This window comes from Leptidea sinapis, chromosome 13, assembly GCF_905404315.1.
Source record: "Leptidea sinapis chromosome 13, ilLepSina1.1, whole genome shotgun sequence".
NCBI classification, from domain to species: domain Eukaryota; kingdom Metazoa; phylum Arthropoda; class Insecta; order Lepidoptera; family Pieridae; genus Leptidea; species Leptidea sinapis.
This window is the reverse complement of record NC_066277.1, coordinates 8001634-8019088: the sequence shown is the minus strand read 5'-3', so window position 1 is coordinate 8019088 and position 17455 is coordinate 8001634. Positions and strand designations below refer to the sequence as shown.

General features: G+C 32.8%; 1 protein-coding gene across 1 annotated transcript in view; it reads right to left on the bottom strand.

The window, feature by feature from the left end:
* Positions 1–13557, bottom strand: part of LOC126967544 (acetylcholine receptor subunit alpha-like 2) — a 52806-nt gene extending 39249 nt beyond the window's left edge. The window contains exon 1 of the mRNA XM_050812065.1: positions 13272–13557. Coding sequence (XP_050668022.1) covers positions 13272–13460 — 189 coding nt within the window. The 5' untranslated portion in view covers positions 13461–13557. The remainder of the gene's footprint in view (positions 1–13271) is intronic.
* Positions 13558–17455: the final 3898 nt, after the last annotated feature.

Sequence of the window (17455 nt, the reverse complement as noted above, 5' to 3'; positions counted from 1 at the left end):
TAAGGGATAAGACAAGCAGGACGTTCAGATGGTGGTGATTGATACGCTCTGCCCATTACAATGCAGTGCCGATTAAGATCTTGTTAAGAAATTCTGAGCGACACTACAAATGCGCAAGTCACCTTGAGACATAAGATGTTAAGTCTCATTGCTCCAGCAATGTCACTAGGTACGGCGCTCTTCAGACACAAAACATAGTAATGCTCAGACATTACTGCTTCACGGCAGAAATAGGCGAAAATTCTCACTAGCTGTGCCCTACGGCTTCATTGCGTACAGTAATTGTTTGTTATAAAATTCTTATAGAAGTTTATGAATGAGAAGAGCCATAATCATATAATCTTATGAAGCTATAACATGGTTTGTCATGGTCACTGAAATGGCAATGCTTGTGGCAGCGTCGTGTGTCGGGTCGTCTCATTCCCTCGAATATGTGCGAAGGGAACGATGGCTGGTGGTTTATAGTTAATTAATTATTGTATTTGTTGGATTCGATTACTAATAATTATGACAGTTATAATGACCATCATGTTCACGAAGCACGAATTCAAGTTTTAAAGATTGATCCATCCAATATACGATAATTTATATTTAAACAGTTTATCTTTATTACTTTCTATTAAATATTTGTTATATTATATAAACACGATTCATAGTAGAGCACCTTTCAAACGAAATTGTCAGCTATTGTAAAATACTCTATTTGATTGAAAAGATTCGCCTTTTTTCTTGTATGTTCTTATTTTAGGTAGATTTAGTACTTTAAAAGAAATATGTATAATGATAATTCAAAAGTGAGCATAGTTTAAGTTTATTTGACTTTGACTTTGAAACAATATGGACCCGGTTGTTTTTAAAATGTTTTACAATATTACGACAGCAAAAGGCGCTGCTGTGGCACCTTGCAGGCATCTTGTCCTAAGAAGCTTTCCGCTGGTAAAATATTTATACCATGCTAAAAATTATCGCATAACTAAGGTATCACTAAACACTAGGACATCGTATGCCGATAAAGCAATTTGGGAGCGCTACTTGTTCTAACTTATCACAATAATATGTGTAATGTTTTAGGCTAGCTGCTATATATATAAATAGATATACTAGCTGACCCTGATAGGCGTTGTTCTGTAGGTAATAAAAAAAATACTTTTTTATATGAAATTGCTAATAATTTTTTAAAACATCAAGAATTATTTATTAAAAAATGCTCCCTGTTGTTATAATGAAGTTGTTTCACAGAGGAACTGTCAAACCGTGCGTCACTAAATTCTTTCATAGAAAATATGTCCATACCAAACAAATATTGAAAATAAAAATAATTATGGGTCCCAAATCGAAATAAAAACTATCCTATCTCTCAAGTAGGACTAAACTGCACTGCATGCAGTAATCCCCATTTAAATCCGTTCATTAGTTTAGGAGTCCATCACGGACAAACAACGTGTCACGTAATTTATATATATTAAGATAATATATATATATAGCTAAGTCATAACCTCCATGGAAAAGTTCCGGAGTATGTTCCACTTGAATCGGGCCATCAAATACGATTGAATACAAAAAGCCACCATCAGGGACAAACAAATAAAACAAATAAACTGTTAGCAAGTTACAAATAGCAATTTTTTTTTGCATAATACAGAATAATAATTAATGTAATTGGTTAGTGGCTATTGTCTTGCAATCCAAAAAAAAAAAATAGATAAATTAATAAATAAATAGCAACTGCAAGAGAATGTGGGCAGCGGTGATCATTAACACCAGGCGACCCGTACGCACGTTTGCTCTCTTTCCATAAAAAACTGTATTCTCAATGAAAATGAAATCAGGATGATAGGTGTGAAACGTGTCAAATAACGGTCACAATGGAAATGTACAGAACATTGTGTGCTTTTCATCTTATCTTCTTATCTTATCTTATATATCTTTTAATCTTGCTCATAAACGACAGAATTCGATACGAACTGACTATAAAAATGTATTTTTGAGCTTTGTTGCTCTTTGACGCTAAACTATATAAAAAAGCAAGAAAACATTTTAAAGAGCCTCTGTATAACAGAGGAGTATAAATTTAAATAAAACTACTTAAAAAGTGTAGTTTATTGGCAAATTTTTGCTCTATTGTGGCTACTGTGACATACATCATGTTCAAAACCGGATTGTTAAAATAGGAAAAGAAAAAGTTATCTAGTTTAAGATCTAGTTTTCGTCAGAATAGGGAATGACACAAGGACATTATACTATCTAATATGTAAAATTCTCATGTCGCGGTGTTTGTAGTTAAACTCCTTCGAAACTTGACCGATTCTCATGAAATTTTGAGTGCATATTGGGTAGGTCTGAGAATCGGACGACATCTATTTTTCATCCCCCTAAATGTTAGGAGTGGTCCACGCCAATTTTTTTTAATTTTTTTTTAAATTTGTTTGATTATGAGTCAGCATTAAAAAATAAATACAACTTCAAATTTTCACCCATCTTCGATCAACAGTAACTTTTGTATCGCGATTTTAATATCGGCAATACAACGTTTGCTGGGTCAGCTAGTTTATACTATAATAAAGCTGCTATGATGAAAAAGAACGACATATATTTTCCAATGCAGAATTCGCCTATAGCAGGACTGATTTATTGACGCCTAAATACGAATTAAACAATTTAGAATAAAATTCATTAATGATAGTGACTTTTGCATAACACTATGTATGTGATTGATAGTATTTATATCAGTGATTTAACATAATACGTAGTTCACTAAAAGAAATTCTGCAGATCTAAAGTCGCTAGCTTAATCTGAAGTCTACGTGAAGATGTCATCAAAATCGGTCCAGTCATTATGGAATCCATAGCGAACATAAAACAATTTTTTTATGTAAGAGTATAAAAATCACAAGAATTTATTTTTTAATTATCTTTTCTCTAAAACACAAAACATGTAAGGCTAGGCATCTCGTTAACAATACGAACGCAGTAATTGACTCAATTAGTGTAGTTACATTGAGTTGTAGCGAAACTTGGCGGTTGTTGCAACCCTTATTGTAATGGTTTAAATACATTTGAATAATTGGACTGAAATCTTTGGTCAACTTTCACGAAGCTGCATTGTTAAGGTCGAGATATTTGGACGTTTCGTTTTCAATTAAATTGAGTTCTCGTAAACCAAGAAACTTGTTTCGAACAATATAATGAACCACAGAAACCAAAGGACGTCTCTTCGTGTATTACTATTATGCTCATATGCAGTATCAATGTTAATATTGAAGGTAGTTAACTTACACCAATATTTAAATAAAAGTATTTACTTTTATTAAATATATATTTTATTCATTAAAGAATGTTTTTGTTACAAGTACGTAAAGTGATATTGTTTTATTAAACCGGTAGAGCTACCAGTGAACTCACGATGCGTGAAATATTTTAAAAGTAATGTTATTCTTACTTTGTAGTAATGTGGGAGCTTAACATGTATAATGTAAAAAAAGCAATTTGGCATTGGTCAACGACCTTGATTTATATCAATAATTTATCTTTATACATATTTCATTTCTTCTTTCTTGAACAATGGGTTAATTATTATTAAAGAAGTTTAACACTCGATCATAAAGCACGGTTTAACCGATGACATGATAAAAAAGTATAACGGAGGAAGGTCATTGACTGTTTTTGAATAAATGTATTTATCGGCGTTTACTGGCGTTTATTGCTTTTAACCTGAAAGAAACGGCCAATGGGTCCTTTTTGAACTTCCTACAAGAGTAAAGAAAAGTCAAAGTGAAGAAATAATTTTTTGTTCGGGAAATCGGGAAATTAAACTGCAGTAATGCTTGTAAAGCAAAGGACAGTTGCTGCAAGTTGGTACGTAAATACTTGCTTGACCAGACTTTTTGAAAAAGTAAGTGAAATCGTACTTACGTGAATTTGTCCTTCACTACGACAACGCGTCCGCACATTCCACTAAGGTAACCAATAAGTTTTTAAAGACCTCAAATATAGAGCTGATAACGCATCTACCGAATAGTCCAGACTTGAGAATTTTTTCTTTCGGAAACTGAAAAATAATCTAAGAGGCGTGAAAAGCCTTTTAATGCATTCTAACTATACAAAACGACTGTTAGAAAGACTTTCATAACTGCTTTATAAAATGGTTCCAAATAATTCAACAGCTTGTAGTTAGAGAAGGAATATACTTTGAAAAACAATAAATATATCATAATAAATCATAAAATGAAGCATTTTTTATGAAATTTACAGTATGACCTAAGTACCTAGGGTTTTATTTAGAAATCAGGACGTATTCCAGGTATATTTGAATTTGAAGAAGATATTTAAATTCAAAATACTCCCAAATGCGTTGGTGTTTACTATTTTGCAAGGAATTACGTCATTCTATCACCAAAACCGAATGCCCAATTAAGCAGAGTTCTATTTCAAAAATATCATTTTTACCTAATTTTTATATTATGAAATTTAGTAAAATAGGCAATTTCAAAATGGCCGCCAAGCAATTTAAAAATATATAAAAGCATTTGAGAGTATACTATAGTGTTTTTTCTTCTACGATTGCACTGAATGCCACTTATATGAGTCCGACTCGCGGTTTTTGAAAGTCAATTGAAAGTACAAATGCGACAATAAGTTTTAATAATATTCCAAAAACATTGTTGATTCAAAGATGTGTAACTTCAGAAACTACTGTAAAAATATACTTCTCAGCCAAACATAACATACAAAACATGTAACATTAAAGTTAAGCGAAACTTTTAGTAACAACTCCCTTATAAACGCGGAATGCTAAGTGTACATAGGAAGAATGTTAACTATGACACAAAGAGACCTCCACAAAGTGTGCACAGCGCTTTGTTCGGGAGCTAACTTCGTGTCATACATATTAAACAGATATTTCCATATACATTTGGCGGCGTAAACAGGTACGTGTAAATATAAAAGTTTATATAAAGAAAATGGGCGTTATTTTATGTGACTAAACGGCCAATTATTATTGTAACCCATTTATTGCTTTTAGCATTTCAATATCGTATCTATCGAATATTTTGATGATCTTTTGTTCATTTTCGCAGTCTTAAGCTACGGCAGGGAAGGTTTTAAGTCGGTGGGGGGGTGTCCGCTTACGCACACATCCGAGTCCGACGTATGGGCCCCGTTCAATAGATGGCGCTCTTTCGATATCATTCAAATCGTAGTTAAGTTTTACGGTATTGAATATCTAAAAAATCTCACACACTTAGCACTCAGAATGACGAATTGTTTTTTAAGTGAAACTTTTATTACATCGTCTCAAACTTTTTCGTCTGTGTGTTGCATGTCGCGTGACGGTCGGGCGGCGCCTATAGTTTGCAGCAGCTGACCGTGTAGTGTATATACTCATTTGTGCCAGTGCTCCACGCTATTTTGTTTGTTTTTGTCAGTGTTTAATGTAAATGTTGATTGTCAGTGTTTAATGTAATCCTTTTCAATCAATATTTTTAACCAGGGCTAAGACACAGAGTTCAATAAAAATACTAGTTGGAAATTAGTCTACTTTTATAATTGCCCATTATCATTCCAAGTATAAAATTAAGATTGATAAAGCGATTTTTATACCCTTAATGAAATTAGATACCAAAAATTTTTAGTTACATGTCTATAGTGTGAAAAAAGTTTCACATTTACCGTGGTTTAATAAACCCACACAATCTTTTTGTTTGGGATGTATAGGTGAGAAATAAGCGTTTTATATAATATACGCACTGAAAGCATATAAGGAATTTGCAGATTAAGGCTGACATAATAATGATATGCAGATTACGAAACAAGTGACATATGATACAAAACTGGATTCTAAATAATGTTAAGGCGGCAATACATGACAGTGAACTTGCTCATTGGGCGAGGGCTAATGACCAGGGCGCAGGAGTCGTATATAGAGATTGAAAAAATTATTAATAATATGTGAAGGCCAAAAAGAAGACAACGACCCGATGTGATTTTCTTTTCTGCATTTTTCGAAACAAAGATATTATTATTTGGAGTAATTTTACCGGAATGTTTAGAATTTACAGTAAATATTTCGAGGTAATATTATGATTTTCAGTAACATGTGCTTTGATAATTATACCGTCTCATAAGACGGTATAAATTGTTTATAAACAAAATAAGGTTCAGAACTTGGTGAGGTAATAGTGTGCCATACGGCACTATCAGTTTTGGTGTATCTGAATAATTTAGTGCTCTGAGGCACTGCCGATTGACGAGCAAGGGGTTTAGTTGGTTGGTTCAGTTGATACAACCTGGCCATTACAACGCAGTGCCGCTAAGGATTATAGAAAATCTAAAACTTTGAGCGGCATCGCAATTGCGCTGGTTTATAGATAAGATGTTAAGTCTCAGTATCTTAACAATGTCACGTGATTGGTGCCTTTCATACATAAATAGTGCTTGCTAAACAGGATTTTTATTTTAATTTAACATAATTTAATAATTAATTATGATTTAACCAAATAGCAATGTATGATATTATCACTATAAAAGGAAACCTCTATATTTAAGAATTATTTTATGCTTTTAAGTTCGGCTTGCGTGTTTTTTAAAGTTGAAAATTAATTAGGCACGTTGAGCACTGGGGTTGGGGTGAAACCGCTGAATTCTCACATCACGCCAAAGAGATTAAAGTATATGCGACAGAGAACGAACAATACGAATAAATGTTTAAATGAAAAATTTGCCAATAACCGCCGACATCCAACAAGAATTTGAAAATTGAAATAAAATTGTTAGTTATTCTTATTTAATTACCAAAAGCCTATACAATCCGTTTTGAAAATTATGATGATAACATAGTTATAATGTGATAATTAGTGTATATATATATAACAGGGGTATAAATATAAATTTTATTACAATATTAATACGTTGATTTATTTGAAATTAATTTCTTATAAAATACTCCTTTAAATATTCCATTACAACCCAAAAATCATTAATGTTTACATGCTTAAGAAGCAAAGAAGTTTCAAATTCTGATTTGCAAGTCTACGATTGACAATGTCTTTCTTCATTCAACTCCAAAACAGTAAAAAAATAACTTATAATAATAATAAACGATTTCTACATGTTTCGTATTTCTTTGGATGTTTTTTATACAAAAATTTCATAAAAAACATTACAATTTATGTAAATATTGCATTATCATCTAACAAAAGATTGTATATTTATTTTATAAGATTGTTAATAAATTCAGGTCCCACAGTTTTAGTCTCACAAACTACATGCAAACAATTATAATATGTTTAGATAATTAACGTTTTTATGAAAATTTAATTTGTGTTTTTGCTGTTAATACAAACTTGAAATCGTGTGAATCTGTTATATTAAAATTTGTGAGGTCTAAAAAATCATTGTTTGTATTCTAATGAAGTATATTAATAGTTCAAAGAAATAATAAAGCGACAGCAGATTTGATCGTAATTATCAAGACACAGAGTAATTAAAACATGAAATAGTTATTTATGCAACTCTTGTGTAATAAGGGGTATTAAATACAAATGTGGGTTTATCCTATCCAATTCACAACAATTCAATTCCTAATTAACAACAGTTGCTACAAGACTTTATCTACACCCATAATATGAATCCTCCATAAAAGATTCTGAAACAGTGCTAACAATAAAAAAGCCATTCCTAGTAACCATAATATCATCCAAAGGATTGGTATTTTGAAAACGGATGATATTATAATGTTGTTATGAATTTCATTACAACACTTTTTTGGATGATGTAATGGTTATTACGACATTTGATGTTTTAATGTTCGCAATAAGCTAACTGTTTTAGAATCTATAATAGATGATTTAAAGCATGGGTGTAGATAAAATCAAATTACGTCATGGGCGCATGTTAGAGCGAGAGTATGGTGAGGGACTTCATTTAACTTCTGAGGGAAGCGAATGAGTTATGTTGTGTCCTGTGGCATCGAGAAATCCAAGCCGCCCAAGGTAACAGACTTTATTGCAGAGGTGAAAACTCTACTTTCCACAAATTCTACGAGACAATTTAAGGAAAAGGCCTATTAAGAGCTCTGACCTTTTTTCCTATTCTCCATAAATCAAAATGATCATAAGTTTTCTGGTGACTCTGCAACGACGCCTTTATTCTTTCTATTGTATTTTAGTTATGGTGATGATGGCCAGGTCAATAAAAAAGTTCGATTTTAAATAAGATCTCTTTACAAAGACTTTTAACCTTATTTTATTACTTTAGAATTTCAATTTCAACCAGTTTCTTCTGTTCTTCCAAACTCAGGTCCACTGTTTTATTTTCATTAGGAATATTCAAATTTTGCCTTTTTATAAACGACTTTTATTGAAGTGATACTTCTAAGGCGCGCTCAGAGAACGTTCACAGGGCGTTTCTAATTTGCGTTCACCTTTATGAAATCAAAGATTATTTGAATTCGTATTGTCGCGAATTTTCACACTTGATTACTATAAAGTGCAAAATTCTTAATACTGGAATGGAACCATTATTTTACATAGTATATTTGTCTTGAAGTGTCTGATCTAAGTTAGTGTAGATTTTAATTTTATTGTTAGAGACGACATTAATGTGGTCCGACTGGCTACCATGACTAAACCAAAAGTATTGGTAGGTACTACCCTACCCTATCCCGACCCCGACGTCTTTGTTTGTAACTGCACACTGGCGAATGGTTTGATTCGCCGTTGTTCGGGAACGCTGTAGGCATATACGCTAAGGTACTACAAACGTTCTACACTAATTTTATCAAAAAGCGCGAAGTGATCCTTACGACAGCATAGTTAAAAAACGTTTGTATGGGAAAGGTTACTATAGCATAAACGATTTTCTTTATTATACCACAGACTGGAAATGAAGCGAATACCCTCAAGCTCTTTAATAATTGTAAATGTTTATTGTACGATATTACATTGTAATCCATATTTAAAAAAAATCCCGCTGAGCTTCTTGCGCCCGTTGTTCTCAGGTCTGAGGCAGTCTATTTTGAATGGGTAGTTTTTGACGTTGTTGAATAAGTGATTTTGAATCCTATTTTGAATAAAAATATTTGAATTTGAATTTTAATATGCGTAGGTCTCACCGTTAACTCACTCAAGACAGTTTTTTCGGGGTAAATTAATCAGCTCGCTATAAAACCAAGTGGTATTATATTCTTTATATCATGGCTTGGATGAAGGAACATTTTTGGTAATTGCTTCTCGAATCAGTTTGTAGCAACTATCTCATAAATTCTAGAGCAGGGTGAAATAGACCAATTTCAGATAAAGGTGATTATAATTCATCAGTTTGTGAGTTAAGTCTAATCTTGGCTCCCTGTCATGGTGGTGAGCATGGCTTATATGCGTTCACTTGGCGCACTGACCAATTCGTTTTGTGGATACTAAATTGTTACCTTTTACGTTCTATATAACGTATCGAATATCTTATTATTTTTCTTATTAACTTATAGATATTTATAAAATCATTAAAATTCCCGCAATTACTAATGGATTCCATCATCAGACTTGATTTTTTTTTCTATTATGAGATAAATCTGAAAGTGGACTCTATCGAATTAAAAAAAAACACATGACTTAATAGACTCCTCAATTCTTATGAAATCGCTATAAATGACTTTTGACGAGGTAGAGCACCACTTTTCACAATCGCCATAACCGTAAAGCAGTGCGACCGAAGAAATCGCAATCTTTTCATACCGGTTTGTGATTAGTAATACAATCGCTCGAGTGGTGATAGGTGATCTTACCTTTTCATTGTAATGTAAAACAGCTGACTCTTTTGGTCGATTGTATGGCATTAAACCTAGTTTAATGGGCGAGATCCGACTAGGAGCGTAGAAGTTTTCTTGGGACTTCACAGAGTGAGACCTTACTGTTTGACCAAGGTTTTGTTTGCGTTGATTGCTCACTTCTGACCTGAATAACTATCACCCTGTTTCAGTGTTGCCGACCCTTAGTAAAATATTTGAAAAAAATATTTTAAGCCAAATGCTTACTCACTTTAACACTTATAAGTTACTTCATATAAAACAATTTGGCTTTACTAGGGGACGCTCGACTACCGATGCAGGTGTTGAACTCATCAGGAATACTTTTGAGGCCTGGGAGGAATCACAGAATGAACTTCTTCTGTGATTTATTAAAGGCTTTTGATTGTGTTCAATATTCAACGCTGGTCAGGAAACTATGTCACTATGGTACAAGAGGATATGCGATCGATCTTCTGATCTCATATTTAAATAATAGGATTCAGAGGGTCGATGTGAATGGCAGGAGTTCTCCTGGGACTCCTCTAGGTATAGGGGTACCACAAGGGTCTATTCTTGGACCCTTCCTCTTCATAATTTATATAAATTACCTTAACTTAACCTTGTAGAAAAAAAAACACAATGGTGGTGGTATTGTTTGCGGATGACACTTCACTTAAATTCAAAGAGAAACGAAGCCATGTTTTATGTAACGAAGTAAACAATGCTCTATCTCACGTCGTGTACTGGTTTAGCGCCAATAACTAATTGTTAAATAGTCATACAACCAACAAAATATATTAAATTTACAGCGCCAAATGTCAAAAAATTTAAATGCGAATATTTTATTAAGCGGAGAGGTGGTAAAACCAGTGGAATCTGCTGTATTTCTTGGCATTACTCTTGATTACAAATTGCAATGCGGCAACCTCATATTGAAGGATTGGCGAATAGGCTTAGTTCTGCAGCATTTATGCGGTTATGAAAATTAGACAGTTAACGGACATAGATACGGCGCGACTAGTATACTTTAGTTATTTTCATAGTATTATGTCCTATGGTATATTGTTATGGGACAGTGCTGCCGATATTCTTTGTGCTGCAGAAGAGGGCTATTCTCGCGATTTGTAACCTAGGTCCTAAAGAATCATTAAGAGAAAAATTTATAGATATAACATTTTGACTGTTGCTTCCCCATATATTATTGATAATGTTCTGTATGTTCATAAGCACATTGTGGAATTTTCTAGAAACTGTGACATTCATGATGTTAACACGAGGAACAAACATAAACTTGTTATGCCTACTACTCGGTTGGGTCGAGTTAGTAAGTCTTTTGTTGGGCGATATATATGCTTCTACAATATGATCCCAGAAAATGTACAAAACAAATATGTTACGAAATTTAAAAGAATTGTTAAAAAACGTTTGTGTGGGAAAGGTTACTATAGCATAAACGATGTTCTTAATGACACCACAGACTGGGAATGAAGCGAACACCCTTAGACTCTTTAATTTTAAATGTTTATTGTACGATATCACATTGTAATCCATACTTTTATATAAAAAAAAGCCCTCTGAGTTTCTTAGGTCTGAGGCAGTCTTTTTTTAATGGGCGGTAGTTTTTGACGTGACATTTGATTTTGAATCCTTTTGAATTTGAATTTGATAGTCCACAGCAGTTTAACTTGTTTCTTGCGCCGCTTCTTCTCTCTCAGAGCGCCATTTGTTTCCGAAGCGGTAGTAGTATCTAGTAGTTATTAGAAATGACATCAAAAAGAATTCTAAAGGAATCAATTTTGAGAAAATGAATGCCTTTTATGCCTTTAAATTGTTCTTGTCTTGTTCTGCGCAGGCCACTTAAAATTGTATAATATAATAGTAGGCTAAGTTGTTTTATGATTTAAAATGGGCTGGGAGTTTATTTTCAGTTCTTCTCCCCATGTCAGAGGCCCTTTACGAAATGATGTAGGTTCATGACGTTAACCAAGTTATTTTATGTTATTGTCACTCCCTGTGCTAAATATATTTCTATTTCCAAAGATGCGCTGCAAAATCTTAACTCTATAACTCGCCGTCAAAGTCACGTTAGATTCAGGAACACACTTCAAAAAATCGTCCATTAAAAGAACCTTTTTGTGTACTGACAACTGCTTATCAGCAAGCAGTGATGTTAGTGTCAAGCAGACGTTATTGAAAGGTTTCTTCCTGTTTAAAACGTTTTAATTATTAGTACTGGGGATGTTCACAAAACAAAACCTGTTCGAAAATATAAAGGATAATACATTTATCGTAATTTTAAAATACACATTCACCACAAAAAATAAATAACTCAGCCATAAATCACACCATGAAAATAGCAAATCATTAACCAATTTCATTGAATTCACAATTTTATTCATAAATCATAAATAGGTCCTCGCCCCTCGCCACTTTCTCCCCATATATATAGGATTTCTACATACAAATACATTTTGTATGTAGAAATATAATTATACATACATTCATGAATAAGTTTTATTATTTTTTTTTGGAAAAGGAGGACTAATGAGCGTACGGGTTACCTGATTTTAAGTGATCAAAATAATGGGGGCGGTGGTGCCCACATTATATTGCAACACCAGAGGAATTACAGGAGCGTCTTTAGAGAGGCCTTTAATGAAGGTGTATGTGCTTTTTTTAAAAGTCTGAATGTCGTATAGTCCTGGGAACACCGCACAAGGAAGCTCATTCCATAGCGGGATGATAACGAAATTTGTGGCGAGTCGTACGAAGGTGGAATTCGGAGGCAGGAATCAGGTGAAACAGCACTACGGAACACCCCCGTGATAAAAGAAAGTTATTACGATAAAGATTAATATATAATAATTCTGCTATTATCCAGCAACAAAAAATGATTGTATATAATATTTGCGATCTAATAGTATCTACATACATAAAGTCTGAAATTCTACATTGCTCAATTTTGTGTAGAATATTTGAATTATCACAATTTTTACCAATTCTCAATTCGACTGTTGAAGTGATTTTTGTTTATTTTTTCGACGTTGTAGGAGAGTTTATTTTATTTATTTACAAACATAAAGAATATAAGAACCGTACTACCATTTTATATTTATCGATTGAAGGACTAAAATCCATGGTCATGAAATAAATTTAAAAAATTTACTTGTCTCCCAGGATAATATCTAAGACAGTATTAAAAAAAATATGTCTTAAAATTTATAAATTTTAAATAATAATAAACTTTATTTGACAAAAACAGAGGTTCACAACACTTAATTATATGTGTACTACGTCTTAAAAATTAACTTATCTTCAATAAAATACAGTGTTGAATTGAAACTCTGATACCCATGATAAGATCTAACTTGTGCTATGGGTATCAGTGTTTGCGTAAATCAATTTATATTGGTTTTGATAAAAATATAAATAATAATGGTGTGCAGGAAACGGGTAATTTAATAATATTTTTGAAATTACTTTCACTTACCAAATCAATTAGTTGTGATAACCTCAGGCCCAGTTTCACCAACACCGTATTATTATTCTTGTCTACAGGACGAATAAGTCTATTGTAATTGCTCAATAAATCATCATAAAGCCTTTTCGCGTCCGGATTACCCAAACAAATTTCAAACGCAAATAGACAAAATATAAAAATGGATATAAATAATTTCATTTTAAATCACAACACTATAACAGAACGTATTTAACACTATAAAAATATTATTATTCTAAAGTAAAATATTTGACAGTAAGCTCGTGAGGCGTGGACGACTACAGCGCCCCTACTGCCTTATTATGGTACTAACAGAGCTCGTAGAGCGCAGGATCGAAAAAGTAAAATGTACGTAATTTAACTCTGTAATGTTTAATATTACAGTGCGGTTTAATTAAGCTCACGATATTTTTGAGTCAACTATGAATGTTATCACCAAGTTATATTTCTTTCTAGGTGTTATATTATATTAATGTTGCGTGGTTTCTATTATTAATTTTTATAAAAATATCTTCAATAACTCAGGATTTTGTCGATTTTTCAAACTTAAACCTTAGTTCACTTATACGTCTAGATAGACTTCATGAAGTCTATATAGACGTATAAGTCTATACATAATCCTGAGTTATTGAAGATATTTTTATAAAAATTAATAGTACAAACCACGCAACATTAATATAATATAACACTTAGAAAGAAATATAACTTGGAAACTAACTACATTTTCTCAGCTGTCATCAGCTGAGAAAATGTCGAAAATAGACTTTAGAACTAACCTCTATTTTGAGCAATTCACGCACACTAATACAAAGTGGCGACAAATCGCGAGTGTAAGACGTAGCTTGTAACGCATACTAGTACTAGTATTCCTGGCCTGTTTTTATCGGATGTCTAACAGCAAGAGACTCTATCGAGACGTATTAATTATCTCAGATTTAAACCATAAAATGGCATAACCAAATAGTTGGAGAATAAGTTGGTTGCAATGGTTCCGTACGCATAGCTATTAAATACTAGTCACATTAATCACTTAAAAAACGTTAATGCATTATCTACAAACCATCGGTGCTTGATGCTACTAGAGAATATAGGCTTGACCTACAAGCTTATGAGTCCTTTTAATCTATAAAAAACTTTATTTTCCCGAGTGTTCGATTAATTAATCATTTTGTTGATGTCTGTACAAATTTCCATAATTCAAATCATCCTTTATAATGAAATCATGAGCAAAGAGAGAAGTACCAGTAAATAAGAAAGAATATCTCAAAATGTTTTATTGTAGTATTAATGAATAATCATAATCTAAGGAATAGGCTAGCTCTATACCCTTGTTTAATATCAGAGGAAATTCACGAGAGAGTATTGTGGTTGGAATAAGAAGTCATTTTTTAGTATCACATGTCGTAGCGCGTTTGTTATTGAATCGTTTTAGCCTTAACTACGCGCCAAATTGTCACTCCAAACATGTGCGCAGAGTAAATTAAAAGCAACTGTCAAAACAGCACTCGAATTTTTGCGGGCGAATTCATAATTTATGTCGTCTCTGTGGATCGATGCGTCACGCACGCGCGTTGTTATACAAATATAATATGCGTTACGTACGCACGCCAATAGATGGCGGTGGTGATACGGCCATCAATCGAGGTATTATGCGCGGGCTTAGGCAATTTACTACAACTGATGTTCATTTACATAATCTATGGCTGTTAATCCATAGATGAGTAGACAAATTAATGCATACTTGTAACATTATATTGGTCTAGGTTTTAGGTCGGGGATGTTGTTTGCTAACATCATTAATTGTAGAATATTGTTAAATTCGCAATCTGAAATATAGGCACTCGAACTTTTAGATTATTAACATTGAGAGGTTTATTTCAGTATACATAATCTTTTCAATAAAATTCTCGTGTCATAATGTTAGTTACCTTACTCCTCCGAAACGGCTTTACGTACTGATTTTTACCAAATTTTATATGCATATTCAGTAGTTCTGAGAATCGGCTACTATCTATTTTTCATCAGGGGTTAACCCCTAATTTTTTTTGCATGTATTTTTTTATGACACAAGGTTATAAAATACATACAACCTTAAATTTTCAACCCTCTACGATCAACCCCTATTTTTGTATCGCGATTTTTATATTATTCTGTTCCATCCACAAATCCGCTATAGGGTTGCAAGATGACAATGGATCAATGCTTACAATAATTGTAGTACGATAATTTTGGTAGATCTGAGAATCGGTTGCATCTACTTTTTACACTCCAAACTTTTTTATTACTTTATATAGCAATACAACGTTTGCTGGCTCAGCTAGTATTATATAGGTATACTTAGTATTTTGTAATTTTTGTGTAGGTAGCTTGTCTTAAAATACATAATATGTTAAAAAAATCTGTGTTTTTTGTTTTCTGTTATATTATATTCTTGTGTCTCCTGCCTCTATGGGAAGTGCTGAATAGCTTTTGATCCGACGACCTAGAAACCGTACTCTACGATTTAAGCTTTTATCATCAAGACCTTTCCAGCAATATTATTATGGGGGTCTACTATTGTGGTTCAAATTAACTAATTTAATTAATTTAATTTCCAACGCCGTGTTTGTACTTTATTTAAAGACAACAGTTATTTTTCTACTTATTAATGTTTTAAGATTTTACTTTTGAGAAGTTAACATACAACATACTTTGGCTAAGTTCTGTTATAAAGTCGTCGCTATAATTATTATATCTTCTTATATTGTTGAAAGACATAAATTTATAAAAATAATTATATAATATATTGATTTTTTATAGCATACCCTCATTACCTATTATCTAATATGCTATCTTAGATAATTTATACGTCTAGATAAACTGTGACAGCTGTGAAATGTTATGTCAAAAAAATATATTGCAGTGAACTGTAAGCCTTGAGCCACACTAAGTGATTGATGTAGCGCGAGTATAAGACGTAGTTGTTATGCAAACTAAAGTAAAAAACCTGGCCTGTTTTCATGCGTTGCCTTACAGCAAAAGACTCTTTCTAGATGTATAAAATATCTATGTGTGTTATATTCAATGACAACGGTAAAATTATTTAAAAATATACCTAGTAACTGCTAGTTAGAGTTTGTGGTTAATTTTATTTTCAGTTTTCAGAAAATCAGCAATTTTATCTACTCAGAACTTTCGATCACTTTTGACATATTTTTTCGAGGTGAATATTAAACCTGAGGGCAGTAAAGTCCTCGAATGGCGACCAAGTAATGGAAGACGCAGTGTTGGTAGGCCCCACAAGATGGACAGACGATTTGGTCAAGCTTGCCAGAATACGTTGGACGAGGGCAACACAGGACCGATCGTCGTGCAAATCTTTGGGGTAGCTTTTGTCAAACAGTGGACGTCTTACGGCTGATGATGATGGAGTATTAAACCACAAAAATATAATAAGATGTTAAAGAAAATAAAATTATAGTGATTGCCTTGAACACTGTATGTTCGTATGTTATACCTACTAAATAAGTAGGTATCCATCTTTACTCTCTGGTTGGACTATCGACAGATTTACCAACACATCCTCTGTCGAAGATCATAAAAGATCGCGGCTGCTTTAGCAAGAATTCACTGAAATCATCAAGGGGAACAAAAAAAATCGTGGCGAGATATGAAGATTCCCGCAAGAACTCTTCCGCGTATCATCAAAGAAAACCAGAAACTTAGTGGTTACTTGTATCTTCGATAAACAGAACATGCCCTAAATCAAACCTTATAGTTAAAAGAACACCACTAAAGAGCTCTACAACAATCATAATGACAACAAGAACCAATATGCGACAAAGTAAAGCATCCGCAGTAAGATTATAATAATAGTAATATTTGTATGTTACTCTAAGGTAGGACGAAATTAATTGACATCCTTCATTGTTTAAATTTATTAATTTATATTAATTATTTATCACAAACAAAATTTTACTGTTTTTTTAATTATTTATTAAAGTCTCGATCTCGAACAGTGGGCTCAGTTGGAAGAGCGCTCGGACGGAAACCGAGAGGTCGCAGGTTCGAGCACCGGATTGTTCATAAATTTTGGTTACAAATTTAATATAATTAATCCCAAAAGTGAGGTATATCACCTTAAAACTAACAAATTGTTTAAATTATTAATCAATTAACTATTTACATGAAATGTA